The 23,713-nt window shown below is 43.0% G+C and overlaps 1 protein-coding gene across 1 annotated transcript in view; it reads right to left on the bottom strand.

Annotated features, from left to right (window-relative positions):
* Positions 1–23,713, bottom strand: part of BAIAP2L2 (BAR/IMD domain containing adaptor protein 2 like 2) — a 124,806-nt gene that overhangs the window by 10,159 nt on the left and 90,934 nt on the right. Inside the window, exons 8-11 of the mRNA XM_040359541.1 lie at positions 21,687–21,821; positions 17,373–17,484; positions 3,430–3,658; positions 113–169 (exon numbers count right to left, since the gene is read on the bottom strand). Of these exons, the coding sequence (XP_040215475.1) occupies positions 113–169; positions 3,430–3,658; positions 17,373–17,484; positions 21,687–21,821 (533 nt within the window). The remainder of the gene's footprint in view (positions 1–112; positions 170–3,429; positions 3,659–17,372; positions 17,485–21,686; positions 21,822–23,713) is intronic.

Below are 23,713 nucleotides of genomic sequence, written 5' to 3'. Positions count from 1 at the left end.
TAATTTACACAGAGAAAAAGAACACAATATGACCCTTTACAAACTGCTGTAGTACAAGAAGCATAGACTAGATCCTTCATCCTCCTCTATAAATAAATAATTGCATTCTTGCCTTGAATCTTGGCGTGCATCCAGTGATTTTACGTAAGCCTCGGGGAACCAGCCAGTCCTATGTAGACAACAAAGAAGGAACAATTGAGGATTCTTTTCCATCTATCAGCTATTCTTCCCAAATCTTTATTTATATTTTAGAGCTACAGAGTACTTTCCACCCAGGCCAAAGATCCTGTGTGTTTTTAGTGACTTTCCGCTTTACAGAGACTTAATTATATCTTTAATAAATGGCCAGACATAATTAAAAGTTCCTGTGAATGCTTCTGGATTTAGAAGTTAAATAGTCTGTAACTGCTGCAATTTTAAACCAGGTTAATAAAACGTAATCAATCGAAAATGCAAGTATACCCATGGAAATTTTTGACTTTTCCAACATATTTAAACAGGTAACCATTAGCTCATTAATTAAGCAATGCCTACGGGTTAAGGTAATATTCTTGAATAAACAACCAAGGAAAATTTGCCTTTTCAATCATTTATTCAACAAAAATATAAATAAATGTAATGCTGTACTGTGAAAAAAGTAGGTATACCCTTGGCCTTGAAGTTAGCATTGCCCTCTTTAGCAGAAATGACTTCTATTATATTATATTTTGTATAACTGCCCTCCCGTCTCTTCGACTTGTTGAACATTTTGACCACTCCTTCATGCAAAATTCCTTCAGTTTTTGCTCTGGGTTCCCTGCATGAATTGCCAGTTTCAAATCCCCCACAACATTTCAATGGTGTGCTTCAGCTCATTATTGTGTTGAGATATCCATTTTCATAATTTTTTTTGGACATATGGCCTTACATTCAAAGTGAACTTTGATATAATGCAGAGTTCATAGTTTACTCTAAAACTTCAAGCTGTCCTGGCCCTGAAGCAGCATCACAGACGGTATGAGGTTCTGAAATGCTGTCTTTGGCTTGTATTAAACTTGTATACTGAGACCAAACAACTCTAACTTCAGATCAATATGTTGTGCACTAATGAATCAAAGGGCCTGGTCTTTGTCTGTATGATAAATTGCAAACTTAAATTTTGCACTTGGACACCAACTATTGCAATTGTTACCTACAGATCGCACAGTGGGAATTGAATGTTCTTGGTGAGTTCTTTTGGCATCATTTTGTTACAGTGGAATTATTGATTACAAAACATCTGTATTAAACAAAAACAAACCCCTCGTCTGGCCCATAACCATCCATAATCTTTCTGAAGCCTTGGAGAGCTCTTTTGCTCATGCCATAATGAGACCATACACATCAATAGGAAAGAGAACACCAGACCCAATAATCACTTCTATATTTGAGGTTTAAATAGGACAGGTTTTAAATTTTTGGTAATCTATGTTTGTAAATGTAACAAATCTGAATTTTCATTATTCAGATTATGAAAATGAATACACCTTTATGTTTCATTTGTTCAAGTATGGTCAAAGGAAGAGCATTTACTTCCTGAAATCCATCTGCCCTTAGCTCAGATAGGCAGGAGCCTGTGCTTAGCTGAGAAAGACCCTCCTTCCCTCCCCCAAATGGGAAGGAAAACAAATTGCCCACGGAGACTCCTGGGGTGTATGACTGGCCTAGGCCAGGAACCAGAAATGTAAAAAGAAAGGTTAAAACAAGAAAATATTATACATCTTCCAATCTATTTACTAATGTTAGCAACATTAGAATTAAATATATAGTTAATATTGATTGAGAGAGTTTAATTCCAATTTAATGTTTACTTCTTCAAATTTGTAAAAAATGCATCAATTTCCATGGAGCGTACTTACTTTTTCACATAACTGTACATTTACACTGACTCCTTCGCTCACATTGAAATATATGCAAACAAAGGGGTGTGGGCTGTCTCATTGTAAGCATTCCTTCCTTTAAAACAGTTATTTAGTCATGCACAGCCCTCTAAAGTCTTTTAGTATGTAGCAGATGATTAGATGATATGATCTTTTGTTTCTGCTGGAATCATCAGAGCAGAGTCCTATCCTTAGCAAACATATGCCGAGGAGCAGGAGCAGCTTCACACACAGGAACACTGGACTTATTTCTATAATAATATGGCAGTTATAGTCATTAATTTCCAATTTATAGTAAGTGTTTTAAAAAAGGAGCTTAAAATTGTTCATAAATTTATCAGGGAACTCGCACTATGAGCATGTTCGAGTTTGTTGGGAAGAATCAAAAAGTAATTTTGGCCAAATATATATATATATATATATATATATTATATATATATATATATATATATATATATATATATATATATATATATAGGGTGTTTTACGTTGTACATACTAAAATATATGCAAATCAATGCAGCAAGTCTAATATCCATGCCAGGTTGATAACCATGTTTTTTTCCCATCATGTTGGGCAACACTGCTTGCTCGCCCTAACCTGATGTCTGATGTCTGAACAAAAAAGGACACCTTCTGAAAGCAACTCTCACTGTAGACCGATTGAAGAGGTAGTAAATGCCCCTATCATTTTCAGCCAAGGAAGCTGCCATCTTTGCCCCTGTTTAATCTACAACTGCCACTGTTGACACCAGACATTGGATGGTTTGATAGTTTGGTTGAGAGCACAACCAATGGAAGTGTTACATTTCCGGCACGTGCCGGAAAGGTAACTGTTTTATGGATGGGTTTACTTCTGCTTTAACTCACACTACGTTTCTAGCATGTAGAGGAGTATGGAGAGCCACTATCCAGGCAGATTTTAGGTACATAAACTAGCAGTTTTAATGAGATAGTGATAATTCTTATCAATATATAACTAGAAAAAAGGGTTCAAATTATGAATGACACTATGACAATGTAATTATAGCAAAATCGTTGATTTTACTTAAAATGTATGTCCAGCCAAAATATTTTTTCTTCGTTTTGGATAGAGTGAGGGAGGATTAGAACCTTTGTAAGGAAGTTACTGCTATTCAGGGCTTTTTTTTTAGAGAGATTTAACCTTAATTCCTGCCTCGATGACAATTTTGGACCAGACAGGAAGTGAAAGAACCACTTTAACAGAAACAAAGGCAAAAGTAAATATGGCTTTCTTTAGTAGACTGTGGAGGGTTAAATCCTCCGATTTGTAGTTCTGTCTGTGTCTCTGTTGCAGATTTTCCTTCACTTAATCTTTTGGCAAAACTGTTGAAAGCATGATACAAGGTGAGGTGAAAACTCTCTAACCGAGCCCCAGAAAGCAGTAAAAACTTGACACAGGTTCTAATTTATTCTTACTCTTTAGAAAACTAGAACAAAAAGTTTAGCTTGACATACACTTTAATCCGTTTGGAACCAATTACAAAGGATTTCCTAAATAAAAACTCACATGGATAGAGAGTCCAGTCTTCCATATAGCCAACCATTTCGGGCTTCTGGTACCATGACGGTGATCATATCTCCTTTAGAAAACTGTAACAAGGTGCGGTTTCCTTTTGTGTTGTGATCGACAATAGCTTGAACCTTTATATTCCCTGTACTGGAAGCAGCTGCTGCCACAGCTGCTACTGCCACCTCACCAAAGGAGTTAGAACGACTACGAAAATTGCCAGAGGATCCTGAGAGATAAGAAAAATACAATGACAGATAAACACAGAGAATATCAAGATTATATTCATGATGTAATGTTGGTAGCAAAATGAAATGAGAGAGTGGGTAACCGCTCAAAGAGAACCAGGTAATCCGATTCCTATGGTCCGAGCCAAGGGTGCAGGCAGTGCAATCAAAATGCAGGTTAGGATGAAGGAAAAAAGCTGGGACAGCCGCACTCCAAAAAAACTCCTCCTTTAATTAAAAATCACAAAATACATGCCACAGCAAAAAACAGCACAACAAAAGAAAAGCTGACGTTTCGCACTATGCCTTAGTGCTTCTTCATAGCTAGTGTGTAAACAGTAAAATGAGTGAATATATACCTTACAACCCAATGAGTGGGAGGGGGCTCTGGAAACAATTAAGTTAAACAGGGTCCCCTGTGAAGTTTGGGTGTGTCTCGACAGACAATCAGAGAGTGTCTCATGTGGACTATGTCTCATGCAAATTCATAGTGAATAGTGAACATTGGATAAAATGATGTGTTGACCCAATAGAGAAGTGGGGTGCAGAAAAATGTGAAAGAGAGTGTAGGAGTATGTGTAAGTGTGAAGAAATATATTTGAGTGTAAGAGAAGTGAATTAAGGTGGACAGGAAATGGAATGATATGTGTAAAACATGTATAACTTGTATAAGTAACAAATAAAATAAAATTAAGAAAACAAAAAATGTGATATAAATTGAAGTGCGATAAAGTAAAGTGAAATTAATTAAAAAAGAAGAAAGAAAAAGAAATAAAAAGTGAAATGGCAAAAAAAGGGAAAAAAAAAAAAGGGGAAAAAATAGGGGTGAATATGACGGTGAACCATATAAAGGACGATGCATAAGCCATAAAATAATATGGTGTAATGTAGTGAACAAAAAATGCCTAAAGATTGAGCATAGTGTAAAGGTGCACCTTAATTCTAATGGTCTTATTTGTTTTATAGTATATTAACTTGTGTTTTTTATTATTTTTATGATTATTATTATATTATTTTTGTTTTTTGTATTTTTGTTGCCTGTATGTGTTTGTGTACTTACTCATTATTGAAATAATAACTGAGACACCGGGGCATCTATCTGGACTGGTTAAACATTCATTGTGAGCTGAACCATTAATACAAAGACAAAAACAAAAGCAAAAAGATGTGAACATGTGTGGCCGTTTATAGAAGAGTTCTAAAATATCCTAAAAATCAGTAAATGAGTAAACATGCAGAGTAGTATGGAATGATAGTAAAAAAGAGGCACTTGAAATGTCGGGAAGTGTCAATGTGGCTATATGAGGCTAATGAAAAATAACCGCTATTAGCGGACAATTGCCAACATGTGAACCTCAATCTAAATAGAGAAACTCTCTAGAGAATGATAGCGATCAGGGTATGGGCATGGAGTGTGTGTCAGGTTGCATAGCGGAATCGATATATTGGTATTACAATATTTTAATACTTTAATTTTAGACTGGAAAGGGAAAAGTAAAACCAAAAGGAAACCAAAAGGTTAGTGAAGGGTTAATGAAAAACTCCCTAGGCAGTAGATAAACATGTGTTGAAATCGAAAATACGCTATCTGATTCTCTGTCTTGACACATCCAATTACAGAAAAAGCCACATTTGAGGCCACCACATCTCGCCGACAACAAAGACATCGCCATACATGTCGCGATGACTGTGCGATCTACATGAATTAAATACTTAAATGTGTATTTACAAGGAACAAATAAAATTTGATAAAACGGAGAAGCCGAACATGGCTGTTGACAGCTGTATATACAAAAAACAGTTAATACAGTAATAAGAACAAAAAACACACAATATGCATATGAAATGTCCCGATAAACATATTAAGATAACAAGCAATATCGTATGAATGGCTGGGATGGCTTATGCATCGTCCTTTATATGGTTCGCCGTCATATTCACCCCTATTTTTTCCCCTTTTTTTTTTTTTTTTTTTCCCTTTTATCCCCATTTCACTTTTTCTTTCTTTTTCTTTCTTCTTTTTTAATTAATTTCACTTTACTTTATCGCACTTCAATTTATATCACATTTTTTGTTTTCTTAATTTTATTTTATTTGTTACTTATACAAGTTATACATGTTTTACACATATCATTCCATTTCCTGTCCACCTTAATTCACTTCTCTTAGGCCTCGTACACACGGCCGAGGAACTCGACGTGCCAAACACATCGAGTTCCTCGGCCAGTTCAGCCCTGAAGCCGCCGAGGAGCTCGGCGGGACGAGAGCTCCCATAGAACAACGAGGAAATAGAGAACATGTTCTCTATTTCCTCGCCGAGCTCCTCGTCGGCTTCCTCGGCCGAAAGTGTACACACGACCAGTTTCCTCGGCAGAATTCAGCCAGAAACTCGGTCGGAAGCTGAATTCTGCCGAGGAAACTGGTCGTGTGTACGGGGCCTTACACTCAAATATATTTCTTCACACTTACACATACTCCTACACTCTCTCACATTTTTCTGCACCCCACTTCTCTATTGGGTCAACACATCATTTTATCCAATGTTCACTATTCACTATGAATTTGCATGAGACATAGTCCACATGAGACACTCTCTGATTGTCGAGACACACCCAAACTTCACAGGGGACCCTGTTTAACTTAATTGTTTCCAGAGCCCCCTCCCACTCATTGGGTTGTAAGGTATATATTCACTCATTTTACTGTTTACACACTATCTATGAAGAAGCACTAAGGCATAGTGCGAAACGTCAGCTTTTCTTTTGTTGTGCTGTTTTTTGCTGTGGCATGTATTTTGTGATTTTTAATTAAAGGAGGAGTTTTTTTGGAGTGCGGCTGTCCCAGCTTTTTTCCTTCATCCTAACCTTGGTAGCAAAATGCTTGTCATTACAGTACAGCTATGAACATAAACATAAACATGTAATCTGTCATTGCTGACTTCCTTCTGAAAATGTTTGTTGCTTTGCTGTTTCTGGCGCTGGCTTGGCTATCATTAATCTCAGTGGCCTGGATTCAGCTAGGAGATACGACGGCGTATCTCCTGATACGCCGTCGTATCTCTGAGTCCGGCCGTCGTATCTATGCGCCTAATTCATAGAATCAGTTACGCATAGATATCCCTAAGATCCGACAGGTGTAAGTGTCTTACACCGTCGTATCTTAGGCTGCAATTTCACGCTGGCCGTTAGGTGGCGCTTCCGTTTGTTTTCTGCGAGGAATATGCAAACTACTATTTACGTCGATTCAGAAATGAACGACCGCCTGGCGCTTTTTTTTTACGTCGTTTGCGTTCAGCTTTTTCCGGCGTATAGTTACCCCTACTATATGAGGCGTAGCTAATGTTAAGTATGGCCGTCGTTCCCGCGACTAAATTTGAATTTTTTACGTCGTTTGCGTAAGTCGTTCGCGAATACGGCTGGACGTAATTTACGTTCACGTCGAAAGCATGACGATTTGCTCAGTGGTGGCCGGCGCATGCACAGTTCGTTCGGCGCGGGGACGCGCTTGATTTAAATGATACACGCCCCCTACCCGCCGAATTTGAATTCCGCTGGGTGATTTACGCTACGCCGCCTCAACTTTACAGGCAAGTGCTTTGTGAATAAAGCACTTGCCTGAAAAACTTGCGGCGGCGTAACGTAAATTACATACATTACGCCAACAGAAAGATCCGCTGATCTTTCTGAATCCGGACCAGTGTGTTTATAGCCACCAAAAACTAGGAGGGGGGATTCAGAAGGGGCAGGGGGGTATCTGTGTGTTTTCACTAAAGGCGCAAAGGCAGGAAAAGCACAATTAACTAATTATTCTGGTTATCGTTTTTGGAAAATTGGACAATTTGAAGCCCTACCACCTTTTAAAACAAAAGCCTAGTATACACTTTTTTTTAGTCCAAACCGCTATACTAACAATCTGATGTTAGTTCAGAAATCTACCCCACTGAGCTATTGTGTGCTGACAGGGGGACACCCTACCGCTAGAACACTCCAGTCAGCGCTCTCAGCTATTAGCTAAGAGTGCCAATCAGGAGTCGGTGGGCTGCTGCTTTTTCAGCATGCTCGTCTGTCAGAGTTCGGCTTCTGTTGGGCCGGCTGCCATACACACAGGCCGTATGTCGGCCTGTTTTTATTGAACAGGCCGATGTCATCCAGCATTTGGCCCGTGTATACTAGGCTAAAGACACAGGGCCAGATCCACATACAAATGGACAGGCGCAGCGTATCAGAGATACGCTACGTCGCCGTATCTTACCTGGCTTAAAGTCGAATCCAGGAAGAATTCACGGCGTAGTGTATTTCTGGCGGCGGAATTCAAATCGGCGGGTAGGGGGCGTGATTCATTTAAATAAAGCGCGTCCCCGCGCCGATTGAACTGCGCATGCTCCGTTTCGAAATTTCCCGCTGTGGTTTGCGCGAAATGACGTTGCAACAACATAATTTTTTTAACTTAGACGTGACTTACAGTACGTCCATACCTATTCACGGACGACTTACGCAAAAAAAAAAAATTCTAAATTTTGGAGCGGGAACGACGGCCATACTTTAACACGGCAAGTCTATCTATACGCCGCAAAATAGCAGCTTTAACTATACGCCGCAAAAAGCCGACTAAAGACGACATAAGATAATGCGACGGCCGCGCGTACGTTCGTGGATCGTCGGAAAAAGCTAATTTGCATACCCGACGCAGAAAACTCTGCGAACTCCACCCAGCGGACGCCAAAGTATTGCATCTGCGATCCGAAGGCGTACGAAGCCGTACGCCTGTCGGATCGAACCCAGATGCCGTCGTATCTTGGTTTGAGGATTCAAACTAAAGATACGACGCGGGAAATTTGAAAGTACGCCGGCGTATCAGTAGATACGCCGGCGTACTCTCTCTCTGGATCTGGCCCACAGCTTTTAACAGGCTATATCTGGAGAGTTACACAGTTCTCTAATTAGAAACTATGGGCCAGATTCTGGTAGAATCCGCGGCGGCGTAGCGCAAGGCATTTACACTACGCCGCCGCAAATTACTGGAGCAAGTACCGTATTCTCCAAGCACTTGCTCCTTAACTTGCGGCGGCGTTGTGTAAATGGCCCTGCGTAGGGCCGCGTAATTCAAAGGGGACGGCTTGTATTTAAATTAAGCGCGCCCCCGCGACGATCGAACTGCGCATGCGCCGGGCATAAAAATAGCCCAGTGCGCATGCTCCAGCTCACGACGGAAAACGGCAATGACGCCGACGTGAGCATCATTGACGTAAAGTCGTATTCGCGAATGACTTACGGAAATGACGGAAAAAGACGACGCTGACCCGACGCCATACTTAACATGGCATACGACGGACCTACGTAAACTTGCCCCTCATATAGCAGGGGCAAGTTTACGCTTACGGAAACGTCGTAAATTCACTGCGTCGTCCGCTCGTACGTTCGGGAATCGTCGTAAAAAGCTAATTTGCATAGACGACGGGGAAAACGACGAGGCGACACCTAGCGGCGGAAAAAATTAGCCTTTAATTTAAGATCCGACAGCGTAAGAGCCTTGCGCCTGTCAGATCTAAGGGATATCTATGCGTAACTGATTCTAAGAATCAGTCGCATAGATAGGCCGGGCCAGATTAGGACTTACGACGGCGCAAATGGCGTTGCGCCGTCGTAAGCCTTTTAAGAATCTGGCCCTATGTAAACTAGCATTTTATAGACCAGAGTTTTATTATAGTCATGCGAAAAACATGAGGATCTTATTCAAAACAAGAATGATCCAGGTGTCAATCACCTTTATTTGAAGAGACACATTTGTTGTCCAGAACAACTAGATTGAAGCCATCATCATTCTAAATCAAATTATAAAATGAAAGACCATCCCTAAAGACAATTCATCATTACATACAATCTTTCTGCCATTGAATATAAATGTATAAATATAAATATAATATATATATATATATATATATATATATATATATATATATAGCATCCGGAAAGTATTTACAGCGCTTCACTTTTTTCACATTTTATGCTACAGCCTTATTCCAAAATGGATTAAATTCATTATTTTCCTCAAAATTCTACAAACAATACCCCATAATGACAACATAAAAAAAGTTTGTTTGAAATCTTTGCAGAATTATTAAAAAAGTACATGTACATAGGTAGTGTAATTTAATACATTTTGGAATAAGGCTGTAACACAACAAATTCTGGAAAAAGTGAAGCGCTGTGTGTGTGTGTGAATGTGTGTGTGTGTGTGTGTGTGTGTATATATATTATTATATGCGATTTATATAGCGCCAACAGTTTACACAGCACTTTACAATGTAGAGGGGGACAGCACAATTATAGTACAGTTTGATACAGTAGGGACAGGATGGCCCTGCTTTTAGAGCCTACATTCTAAAGGGAGGGGGGTGGTGGTACAAAAGGTAATAGATGCAGGGAATGATTTGATAAGGGTTTGATAACAGTTGTTAGGTGGGTGTGGGATAGGCTTCCCTGAATATGTGAGCTTTCAGGGATCTCCCAACGGTGGACATACCAGGGCAGGGAGTTCCAGAGGATGGGAGAGGCTCTGGAGAAGTCCTGAAGGCGAGCATGGGAGCTAGAGAGCTGGAGGTCCTAGGAGGAGCAGAGGGGATGATTTAGCCAGTGATTGAATGTGGGGGCTGAAGGAGAGGTTAGAGTCAAGGATTACACCCAGCTCCCTGGCATGAGTGGAGGGACCAATGGTCATGCTGTTGAGTCATGGGTGGGGGGACCGGGAAGGAGGAAATATAATAAGCTCAGTTTTAGAAAGATTGAGTTTTAGAAAGTGGTGCGACATCCATAACGATATGTCATTCAGTAAGTTTGAGATCCGCAAGGAGATCGAGGGGGTGAGGTGAGGAGTGGAGAGAAAGATCTGGGTGTTGTCGGCATATAGGTGGTATTAGAAGCCATGGGAGGTTATCTACTGGCCCAGGGAAGAGGTATAGAGCGAGAATAGAAGGGGCCCAAGGACAGAGCCCCAACAGAAAGAGGAAGAGGAGATGGAGTTGTAAGTGACACTGAAAGTGTGCCGAGATAGGTAGGAGAAGAACCAGGATAAAGCAGAATCACAGAGGACAAGGGAGTGTAGTTTGCCGAGGAGGAGCAGGTGGTCAACTTTTTTTAAAGGCAGCAGAGAGGTCTAAGAATATGAGTATGGAGTAATGGCCATTGGTTTTAGCAGTTAGTAGGTCATTGGTGAGTTTTAGTAGGGCAGTTACAGTGGAAAGTTGTGGACGGAAGCGGGACTGTAGGTGGTCGAGAAGGTCATGGACAACTCATTTGGTCATGGACAAGGCGTTCGATGAGCTTGGAGGAAAACGGGAGCAGGTAGATGGGTCTTAAGTTATTCAAACATGTGGGGTCTAGTGAGGGTTTTTTATATATGGGGGTAACCAGTGCATGTTTGAACAGGGAATGAAAGGTGCCGGAGGAGAGGGTGAGGTTGTTTAGGGATTTTAGGATAGAGCGGGAAGGTTAATCGCAGTAATTGTGAGAAGACAGGTGGTGAGGTGGGCCATGGAGAGGAGTTTATCAACTTCATTGGCGGTAACTGGGCAGAAGGAGGAGAGTATTGAGTGTTGGACCCGATGTGTTGGGTAGGGGAGGAAGTTGAATGCTGGATATCTCCTCGCAAATTTTGTCGATTTTGCTTTTGAAATGGTTGGCAATCTGTTGAGCGGTAAGCAAGATGGTGGGTGGGGGCAGTGGGGGGTGAAGTAAGGAGTTAAGGGTAGAAAAGAGTTGACAAGGTTTGGATAAGAGGGTTTTGATGAAAGTTTTATGCCATGCTCGCTCAAGAGCGTGGCTGCGTCTCTTGAGACTTCTGATGTCGTCTGTTTGCCAGTGTTGTAGCAGATGGGGCCTGGTTCTGTGTGTAGAAAGAGGAGCAAGTACATCTAGGGAGGAGGACAGTGTGTTGTTGTAGATGGAAGTTGTTAGGTCTGAGCAGGATAGAGGTGCGATTTTGTGATAAAGGCCATCAGTAGCAGAATGAAGAAGAGAATAGTTGAGGTTGCAAAGGTTTCTGCGGGTAGTGGTTCGTGGCATTGGAGTTAGGAGACAAGGAGAGTGTGAAACGCATAAGGTTGCGATCAGAGAGAGGAAAGGGGTTGTTAAAGAGGTTGCAGGGAGTGTAGCAATGTGAGAATACGAGGTCGAGTGTATTGCTGTTGGAGTGAGTGGTGGTTTGTGTCCATTGTGTTAAGTTAAAAGAAAAGGTTAGGTTGAGTAGTTGAGAAGTGATTGCAGTTTTAACATTGATTTGAATGTTTAAGTCACCTAGGATGATGGCAGGTATTTCAGAGGAGAGAAAGTAGGGTAGCCATGCAGAGAAGTCATCCAAAAAGTGCTACACTAGTCCAGGAGGACGATAAATAATTGCGACCCTCAGACAAGCTGGAGAGAAAAGACAAATGCAGTGCACTTCAAAAGAGCAGGGGAAAAGAGAAGGAGTTGTGGGAAGAACCTGGAAGGTGCATTGTGGGGAGAAGGGAAGTCCGACGCCACCTCCTTTTCGTCCACTGGGTCTGATGGAGTGAGTACATAGAAGGCCGCTGTGGGACAGGGCAGCTGGAGAGGTAGTGTTGAATTCCTGGAGCCAGGTTTTGGTAATGGCAAATGGATTAAGGGATTTGGAGAGGAAAAGGTAATGACAGAAGCTTTTTTGTTGAAGACGGCATTCCAGGGGGCACATGAAAGAGGGAGGTTGACTTTTGAAAACAGGGAAGATTATACACACACAATATATACACTATGGGCCAGATTCACAAAGCACTTACGCCGGCGTATCTGGAGATGCGTGGCGTAATTGAAAAATGCGCCGTGCGTATCTATGCGCCGTATCCTCAAAACGAGATACGCCTGAAAAACAGTTTTTTCCGTCCGACGTAAAACGATTACACCGGCGCATCTTGGAGCGCAAAATACGCTAGACGCACCATTGTTTTGCTAGGCAAAGATGCAAATGAGGGAGATACGGCGATCCACAAAAGTACGCTTGTGCAGCGCAGGCTACGCCGCGTGCGCATCTGCTGTTTTCCCGGCGGAAAGTTACACCTTATAAAAGCTGCCTTAACTTTACACCAGACGTGTGCAGGTCAGCTAAAGCAACACCGTTAGGGACGAGCAGAGCACACAAACTTGCAGGACAACAATCTGTATGCCAACATGCCTGGGGCATCCATGCTCATAGCTATACTAGTGACTTTAGAGGCACGCAGAAGGAGGAGAGAACGGAGGAGGAGGAGGAGAGAACGGAGGAGGAGGAGGAGGAGGAGGGCACAGGAGAGGATATACCGCACACGCCTAGATGTCTTTGGCATGCCTGCTTCTGAGGTGTATCGCAACTTCAGATTCAGCCCTGAAGCCATCATGGAATTAACCACAACCCTGAAAGATGACATCACCAGCCCAACACACCGCTCACATGCACTGGAGCCACTGGTCAAGGTGATAGCAACACTCCATTTCCTTGCCACTGGCTCTTTTCAGCGCACAAGTGGAGTGGTGGGGCTGGGATGGCACAATCCTCCATTAGCAGATGTGTGCACCAGGTTGTTCCTGCAATCCTGAGACGCATGACCAACCAAATCATCAAACCCACCCAGGAGGACCTGCGGATGAAGGCAATGACAGATTTCTATAGAATTGCCAGATTCCCATGCACCGTGTGGGCCATTGATTGCACACATGTGGCACTACAGCCCCCCCATGAGACAGAGCACATGTACCGCAATCGGAAGCATTGGCATTCAATCAATGTACAGGTGATAGCCGATGCCCAATACCTCATATGGCATGTCCGTGCCAAACACCCAGGATACAGCCATGACAGCTACATATTCCGTCAAAGCAACATCCCAAGAGAATTTGAACAGAATGTGTATGGGGACAGCTGGCTGGTTGGTGAGTGACATGGGTGTCAGGCATGACTGTATGACATCATGAGGGGCACATGCACGACTAACATCCTCCTGTCTTTTCCCTTCCAGGTGACTCTGCATATGCACTTGGACCCCATCTCATGACTCCATTCCGGAACCCCCAAACCCCAGGAGAGGAAAACTACAATGCTGCACACACACGTACCCGTGCAGTGGTGGAGCGCACCTTTGGCCTCCTGAAGTCCCGTTTCCGATGCCTGGATAAGTCTGGGGGTACCTTGTTGTATTCCCCAAACGTTGTGTGCCAGATCATCGGTGCATGTTGCATGCTGCACAACTTCGCCGTGAGAAGGGGCCTGGAGATTGACATACGTGAGGACCTGACCCCCGAACCAGACATTCCCCCCCTGACCAACTCTACCCGGTCTACTGAGGGAAGAGCAGCCAGGAGATGCCTCGCAGAAGGCATCTTTGCACAGTAAACACACACATTAATCATGGCACAATGAGAATGCATGCATGCACACCCACTGTGGTCCCTAGCACACACACCCCACATCCTCATCGAATTGGATTAGACCGAAGTTCACCGCACGGTACTAGGGAGCAGCAACGCCCCGCCAAGGCTCCAGTTATGTCACTGTACATTCATACACCATTCACATGGACCTGGGATCACTTCTCCCTGGTCCTGGGGATCCCTACTCCACCAAAAATGAGGGTGACACCCCTTTTCTGGCAGGAATGTCACCCCCACATTCATACATCATTCACACACATAAAACAAATCATAATCACAGTACAAATCCCAAAAAAATAATAAAAAAATAAAATAAAAAGAACATCCAAATTTACCGACGGCGTGAGCTACGCCTGGGCCGGCCACTGCCATGGTCCCTCAGGGGAGACTCATGGGGGGGGAAGCAGGGGAAGGAGGAGCCTCCCCTGGTGTCTGTCCACCTGCTGGCCTGCCCTCCAAGGCCACGGCTATTCTGTTCAGGCCCACAGTGAGGGCTGCCGTATTGGCCTGGACAGCCTGGGTATTTGCCTGGACAGCCTGGGTCAGGGCATTCACCTCCAGGGCCACGCCTGCTGTGGCGGTCTGCAGGTCGCAAAGGCAAGTTATGTACACCAATGAGTTGGTGCCCACATCATTGACGGAGTCTTTTTTTGGAGACCAGGCTGTCCTCCATCTGGGCCAAAATCCGGGTGACCTGACCCAGATGGTGGGTCTGACGGGCCTGGTCCCTCCTAAGATTTGCAGGCAGAAACTCGGCCACCCCCCTGGTCTTCTGGGTGGCCTTCCTGCCTGCAGATGAGGCTTGTGGCCTGGGAGGAGGGGAGAGAGAGACCCTTGGGGGGAGCCCTGTTGGGGGAGGAGTGGGAGGGGCTACCTCTGATGGAGGCCTGACTGCTGCCAGCCACAGTGGGAGCATCATCCAAAAGCCGAAGTATCTCACTGGCAATGTCCATCTCATCCTCCTCAACCTCCCCCCTCATCCTCCTCCCCCTCAACCTCCTCATGAGGCGAGTTGTGGCCACTCCCCTGCCCTGAGGACTCCTGCCTTTCTTGGGGCTCTTCAGCAGCCTGATGTCTGGGGGATGGAGCAGACTGGCCAGATGGCCCAGCACTCTCCTGGCCATCTGTGCAAGACACAAAACATACACAGGTTGGAGGATCCACACACTTCCCTTCCACCCCCACACATGCTACTCGCCAGATAGAAAAAAAAAATAACTTACCTGTTCTCACGGCCTCATCGGAGTCAAAGCCAGGCAGGCCCACCACTTGCTGGCTGTGGAAGCACTGGGCCACTGCACGCTCCTCATCAGTCCACCTGATGGTGCAAGGTGGTCCCCCGCCAGTGCCCCTGGCATGTGCAGTAATCTTGGCCAGCTTATCACGGACCAGGCTCCTCAGATCATTGATCTTCTTTGCGATCCCATTGGCGGTCCTCGTCCCCCCCCCCCCCGCATTGATCTCATCAGTAATCTGCTGGAGGATCGCCTTCTTCCTGGCCGGGGTGATGTCCCGGCTGTCAGGGCCATGCAAAAATCGCCCATGTCGGGTGATTGCCCTAGCAAGTATTTGCTTCTCCCGAACCGAGAAGTTGAGCTTTCTCCTCTTTGGTGCCGTATCTCCAAACAACACTCAGCACCAAACAGACACAAAAATCAGACAAAACAAACGGACACAAAAAGACACAGAACAAACAGACACAAAAATCACACAGCAAAAACCAGACACCAAAATCTAACAGCACAAACAAGACACCAAAATCAAACAACACAAAGAAACAGCTAATACAGACTCCAAAAAACACACAGAAAAAACAGACACAAAAAACACTCAGAAACAACAAACAGCTAATACAATCTCCTACTCCAATAAATCTTTACTATAACACTACTACACTAACCAACAAACAGCCACAAACAACAGAACAAAAGCACCTTGCTTCAGGAAGGGAAACACATGGATGTACTTTTGCAATGGAAGGGCGTTTGTCTGGGCCTATTTATACACAGGGCGTATCTCACTAAGTACGCCGGGCCTAGTTCCTATCTCATTGATTGCGCCGGGCCGAGTTCTGAGCATGCCCAGTGAGGTGCATCATCATGCGCGCATGCGCAGTACGGCCGGCCCTTCATTTTCATGGGGTCACGGCTCATTTCAATGGAGCACGCCCACTTCCTTCCCACTTTCAATTACCCCACCTTACGCCTCGGAATTTACGTTACGCTGGCACAAATTTGGGCGCAAATACTCTGTGGATACGGGACTTACGTCACAAAATTGAGCCGCCGTAACGTAACAGACATGCGTTACGCCAATCTAAATATGCGCCGCTCTACGTGAATATCTGGCCCTATATATATATATATATATATATATATATATATATATTGTGAGAGTGAGAATCCCTGTCTCTGTGAAAATGAGGGTAAAATGGACACAGGACTCTCAAAGAGGCAGTTTGAGAATTTCCAGCAGAAGGTTTGAGCAGAGAAAGCTATGCTTCAAGTTTTCTTTGAATTTTGTAAGTCTGGATTGGGGCTGGAAACTTGAAGAATTCAAAAAGCAATGGGAGGGATGGAGTCTTCAGTCTTGTGTCCAGGCTTTCCAAAAATTCTGCAGGTTGTGTGTGTGTCCAGGTGCACACACCCATTATAAGGCAGAGCTGAGCATAGCTCAGAGAAGGTGGCAAAGGAGTTGGTGTCGGAGCGGTTGCTGGAGGGAGGTGTGCTACTTTGTAAGAACCCAGGCAATATCCTTAAGACGACGCTCCATGTGGGAGAGGTTCCAGGTCAGTGGAATGAGAGAGTTGGGCCAGCTGAGAGAGTTGGGAGACCATAGCTGAGACAACTGGAAGAGAGAGTCCTGGGGACCAGAGGGGACTGTAAGTCTTGGAGGAGTGTGGAAGCCTAGCGTGTCATGAGAGCCCCTTCCTAGAGGCCAGGAGTGGGCCTGTGCAGCAAGGTACTGCACCCAAGGCTGAGTGAGCCTTGAGAGCCAGGTGGCTTGGCATTTTTCATTTATTGTATTTCTTGATGAACTTTCATCTTTGTTACCTTCAATAAAAGTTGGCTACCACGCCCTTAAACTGAAGTTCTTGTTGGCTGTGAACTCACTAAAAACGCATCTATCACTGAGCTAGACATCCCCGATTTCACAATATATATATATATATATATATATATATACATACATATACACTGTGTGTGTGTATATATACATATATAAAATATATCTCTAACCTAAACAAACTGTATAATGTGCTTTCACAGTAAAGTTAAAGTTTGGCAGAGTTTCTGCTCACCATTCGATGTCGTCCTTTGTAAATCTCTTCTGCCCATGTCAACTGGAGCTCTGACTTCATTCTGTTCTGATCGGTTCACCATAGAAAGGACATCCGCCACAGTTCTAGGTGTCTAAGAGGCATATACCAAGGAATTCAATAACATATCTCTGTTGGTATCTACAATTTCTTCTTATGAAAAGGTTTCAATGTAAAATCAGGGAAAATCACTAAAGTATGAGACACTATACCAATAAAACCATACTTCACCTGTGCTTTCAGAAAGTCCAAGGTATATGTACACCAGATTATGTGCATGATAGGTAAATAGGCAGATTTGTTGAGAATAACGCAGAACATTTACTAATGTGTAAAAAAAAAAGCCTATAACCTTCATTACACACTGTATATAAAATATCAATACACCCACACGTATTACCTGATACACACATTCCCTTGCGCAGCGAAGTTGTCCCTCATTTTGTTCTGATGTGCAAAGCTCTATACAAAATGTACTATTTTATTTCCAAAAGTGTTGTGCCACACTAAACTTTTTATTCAGCCTCTATATTACTGCATTTGTTAATTTAAAGAGCCAATATAAAGGAAAAATAGAGGTAAAAAAAAAAAAAGAACTTGTGTGGTTTAACCAATCATTTACTGCATATTAGATTTTTGTGGTCTCTGTAACCAGGGCCATGGCAGGGTCTTGTCCTTCTTGTACATAATGTGTGATAAAAGGTGTTCCTCTTTATCATTTCAGAAAGTAAAGAGGTATGCGTATTACTTCTGTAACCTGCCTCTTATAATCATTAAAAAATGTCTATTACAGTCACACACTCATATTTGAACAGTAGATGCAAAGAATGCCTTCAGTGATGTCATGACTTCCAGCAGAGCCAGAAGCCTTGATGGGTATTGTAGTTTGGAGGCCATTTTACAAGCCATATTTATGTAAGTGTTTTTAACCGTTTTTTTAATAAAGATACTCATTGGATTTAAACCATGTGGAGCCATGCCATCTATTATCATTACTGGAGTGATGGAGCGTGGATGCTGATACCATCGGAGGAGCATGTTAACGCTCCCCGTCCTGCCGAGCTTGCGTACAGAAGCAAACACATATGTGAGTAGCTCCCGCATATGAAAACGGTGTTCAAACCATGTGAGGTATTACTGCGATTGTTAGAGCATGAGCAATAATTCTAGCCCTAGACCTCCTCTGTAACTCAAAACATGCAACCTGTAGAATTTTTTAAACGTTGCATATGGAGATTTTTAAGGATAAAAGTTTGTCGCCATTCCACGAGTGGGCGCAATTTTGAAGCGTAACATGTTGAGAGGTACTGGTTCGGAAACACATGGTGGGTGTCAAGACCATATGGACTGTTCAATGAGACCCATGTCTGAGGAAGGATGATATGCGCCTGTTAGGCACAAAGCGGCATATGTTGGGGGCAACCTGATGTATTACTAATATTTGTTTTTACAACCAAGGTTAACCGTACTGACATGTGCAGTGAAGTTACAGAGAAATTTGGCCCCAGGCAGTTTGCATAGCAAAAGGGCTCGTTTCCCAACCTGTGCTATAAGCTTCAAAGAAGTTTTGTGACAATGGACTGCAATACCTCCCCCATAGAGAGGTCTTGGAAGTGCAACTATTGGCACAGAAGTCATAGGGGGTTGGCAAATGGGAGGTAGTGTGAATGAGTGAGGTTTGTAAAAAGGAGTGTTTGAAAGAGAGCTCTCTCTATTCTCTTGGGAACAAGCTAGCAGTGAGGTTGGGACTCTGCTATCTGAATGTCTATGCTGAAACCACATGGACTAGGCCTTATGGAAGCCTGGCTTGTAGTTTGGGCCTAACCATGTGGCCAAGGCCAAAGCCTTCTCTCTCTCTCTTCCCATCCTGAGCTCGACCATGAGGTTGCACAGCTGTTGAGTGTTGAGTATAATTCCATCTTATTTGCCAGTATTATATTAGGTCATAGACATTTTTGTTAGAGTATTGTTCTTTATGCAATAGACATTTTCTGTTAAAGCATTGTTTATTATGCAATAGACATTTTCTGTTAGAATAAATATAACTGTTTGACTGTTTGTCATTTATATACTCGCAAGCAAAGGACTCATATACAGTAATACAGATGCAATAGTTATATATATATATATATATATATATATTATAGGTTACAGTACACATATGATTAGTAGTAATTATTGCAAGTTTATTATTTTACAATTATCAAGTTAGTTTTAGCTATTTTACTGCTCCTCCTCTTTGGTTACAATCAGCCAATAACATTCATCATAATCATTATTTTTATTTCACCCAATTCCAGCAGAGATCTTTTCTCTCTATAATGTCGAATCTTTTCTCTCTATAATGTCGAATCTTTCCTTTCTATGTAGAATAGTCTTGGACTAATAGAGTTAAGGTTAGGCACATTCGACCACAGGTTTGATAGACACAGAATGTTATTGTCAGCGTCATGTCGAATCTCCCATCTATATCGAACTGTTGTTGCAACGAAAACGAAAATAAAGCATTTATTTATGTTGGATCTTTTCTTTTTCGTATTCTTCGCTTTCGTTTTCGTTTATTAAAACGATAACGAAAATACATGAAATTCGGACGAAAATGCATTCGGATGAAAACGAATGCACATGTCTAGAAAGAACTAGCCAGGCCACACGGGAGGGTATGTTAAACAAAATGTTTTTAGTTTTCCCCCATCAACTCTCAGAATTCTTAAACCAAAGTTTTACAGAGGAAAGAGAAGCAGGTTCTATGCAATAATGTGACATAAAGGTATTGATTAAGGCCCACGAGGCAGATGCCTTCAAGAGCCACATGTCGAGCTGCTGCCCATGAGGCTGCCATGCCCCTGGTGGAATGTGCTGTCACCGTCACTGGGAGGAGCCAAGCCCTTAGCCCTGTAGGCCTGCTGAATGGATTGGACGATCCACGCCACAATTGTTCTGGATGAAGCTCGCTTCCCTCTGTTAATGCCGGAGTGCAGGATGAACAGGTGATCCGAACGTGTAAAAGACGAGGTAACTTGTAGGTATTCCTTCAGTATTTCGCCTACATCCAGTGGATGCACTTCGGTAGACTCCGGGGACCTGAATGTGGGTAGGACAATTTCTTGGTTCTCATGAAACACAAGGTGACTTTCGGGTTTGAGCCAAGCATTGGCATAAGGACCACACGGTCCGGGAAGAAAGTCAGAAAAGGCTCTTGACAGCCCAGAGAACTAATCTCGAAAACCTATTTGGCTGAAGTGATAGCAACTAGAAAAGCCACCTTTATAGACAAATCTTTGATAGAGAGTGGAGTAAGTCCTGTGGCACTGAGACCAGTCAGTGAGTCAAGAACAAGAGGAAGATCCAATTTGGGGAATCTTGGTTTTCTTTGGGGCCTAAGTCTCGTTGCCCCACGAAAAAACTGCCGGATTAACGGGTGAATGGCCCATGACAATTCGGAGAAGGCCGACAGGGCTGAGACTTGAACCCTAAGGGAGTTGATGGCTAGAGATGGATCTAGTCTGGACTGAAGGAAGCTGAGGATATCCTGGATTTCAGTTAGTATTACTGTAACCAACACCTACAATAGGGCTCATTTTACTCCCACTTTCTCTACAGAGTGTGTACAAAACAAAAACATACTAGGGCTGGAATTTTCAAGCACTGAGGTACATTAGAGCCTATCCATTTTGAAAATTAGTTGCTGTTGTGTGGCCCTCAGTGAGTGTTAGGGGCTCTTCTTGGGGTCTTAAAATCTAAAGAGATAAAATCCTTCTATGTTAAAGAATCAATGTCCAAGCCCCTTTCAAGTCTGTATACATTTTTCTTACCTAAGATTATTCCTAGGTAAGTCTTTAACAATAACAGACCAACATACCAGAGTTTACAGAGAAGGCATGGCAGGAAACCTTGGAGGAGCTTAGTTGACTTGTGACATTGGCTAGGGGTTCCTGCATAAAATATATATAACACCAGCCAGAATGTTAGAAATAAATCACACTAACTCATGCCCCAGATGAAATGCAGAGAGGAGTTGCTAAGCTCTGCATTTGGTCACGTGTCACCTTGGAGCCAAAGAGAAAGTTCTGGAGGACTTTTTTCTGCTAGACGCTGTGATTGTGGGTTTAAAGCAGGAGCAGATAAATATATATGTTTAGTACACATCACTGACTGCAACTCCCTCTCTGACAGGGATACCAGTCTAACATAACTTATTAGTACTGCCCAGGAAGCAAATGTCCTGCAGCCCAGTCTTTCTGTGGTATCCCTAAATGCATACCACAAGAGAGTATATTATTGGTATTTTCTTACCATGTTCATGGAATCCCTTTGGCTTGGGGCTGAACGAGCAGATGTATAGTTCTGAGCCACTGGGCCTGTCTGTGCTCTGCTGGCATCAATCTGCTCCTTCCACGTGGATACTCGTACATTCAACAATCCCTGTGCCTGCATGTGCAAAATAAAATATCGGCTAATGGAGATTAATGTGGTTCTAAGGATAGAAGGATTTTTTACCTTATTGCATTCTCTGTATTAGGGTAAAATTCTTATGTGCTCCGTGCCCCTGCCAGCCCTACCTTATGCATACCTGAGCCCAATCTCGATCCAGTGCTGTGCCTGAGAGCAGTGGCTCTCTCCTTCCTTACAGGGCAGATTGATAGCAGCGGGAGCCATTGGGTCCTGCTGCTGTCAATCAAATCCTGTTAAGAGGAAGCAGGGGGTGGGGCCAAGCTGCGCTGTCTGTGTCTATGGAAGCAGACAGTTTGGCTCGAGATTGAGCACGCAGGTGTTCCACAATAAGAAGTGGCTTCCTATGGTGGCACACCAAGAAGAGAAGAAGCCAAGAGCGCTGGCGGGGATCCCCCAAAAGAGGAGGATCAGAGCTGCTCTGGGCAAAACCAAAGTACAGAGCAGGCAAGTATAACACATGTTTTATTTTAAAAAAAAGACCCTTTAAAATCACTTCAAGGTATTAGCTGGCTTGCTGTTTGTTGCATAGATAGACAATACATTAGATTATTATCAATGTTATTTCTCACAACTGTAAATAAAAGAACATTTTAAACTCATCATGCTAGCAGCTGTGAATATATAAAAGTACATTAGCTACTGTTTGTAAAACAGCGCACAGTGCAATTCAGAAAACACACTGTTCAAAGTGCTAATAAATCAATGAATGAATAAAAGTTTGGTGCAAAGTGCATCATGTGATAAACAAGGTCAGTAAAGTGCAATTACTTCATCCCATCATTCCAGACTAATGTAAACCAGTTAACTAAGCTGGCCATACACTGATCAATGGACAATTTCTGATGTGTCTGGCCATCCCTTGACTGAAGAAAGTCGATCTTTTGATACACTTCTATTGAAGAGACATGCTAGAAAACTTGATCATCAGTGTATTCAGAAAGCAGTGGGAGTGGAGCTGCTTAGCGGCGCAGTAAGAACGTTATTGCAAGGAGAGCAGGACCAGGAATACGTAAAGAGACCTGCTGGTAAGCTTCCATTTAGGGACAATTGCGCAATTGTCAGTTAAAGCAACGCAGTGCCAGGTCGCAAAAAATGGCGTGATATGATCAACGTGTGTACATATATTTATATATATAGTCCATATAGTGAGCATGGTGTAGAGATATTGACTTTAAGGTCACTAGAATTGGATTCAGTATATAGGATTGTATGATTCTTTTTTTTTTATTAGAATATTTTTTCCTCCCTTTATTGGCTCAACAAATGGACTTGTCTTTTTTCAACCAGACTAACTATGTAATAGTAAGCAAGGTTTAGAGGACAAGAAGGCACTCTTTATGTCTAGAGGAAAAGAGATCTGATTTCCAAATACAGAAAGGCTTCTTCACAGTAATGTCGCGTACACACGCTCGTAATTTCCGACAACAAATGTTTCAATGGGAGCTTGTTGTCGGAAATTCCGACTGTGTGTAGGCTTCATCTGACATTTTCTGTCTGTATTTCCGACAACAAAAATTTAAGAGCGGTTTCTCGTAAATTCCGATCGTGTGTGGACAATTCCGACACACAAAATTCCGCGCATGTTCTGAATCAAGTACGAGACGGAAGTACTCGGTCTGGTAAAACTTGCATTCGTAATGGAGATAGAACATTCGTCATGCTGTAACAAACTGAAAAGCACAAGGCTGAAAAGCACGAATCGCCTCTCACCAAACTTCTAACACGACTGGTATTGAACTTCCCTTTAATAGTGCCATCGTACGAGTTGTACGTGACCGCGTTCTTGGCATTCAGAATTTCCGACAACATTTGTGCGACCGTGTGTGTGCAAGACAAGTTTGAGCCAACATCTGTCGAAAAAAAATCCA

The sequence above is a fragment of the Rana temporaria genome, chromosome 7, assembly GCF_905171775.1.
Source record: "Rana temporaria chromosome 7, aRanTem1.1, whole genome shotgun sequence".
NCBI classification, from domain to species: Eukaryota; Metazoa; Chordata; class Amphibia; order Anura; family Ranidae; genus Rana; species Rana temporaria.
This window is presented reverse-complemented; position numbering and strand designations above follow the sequence as displayed.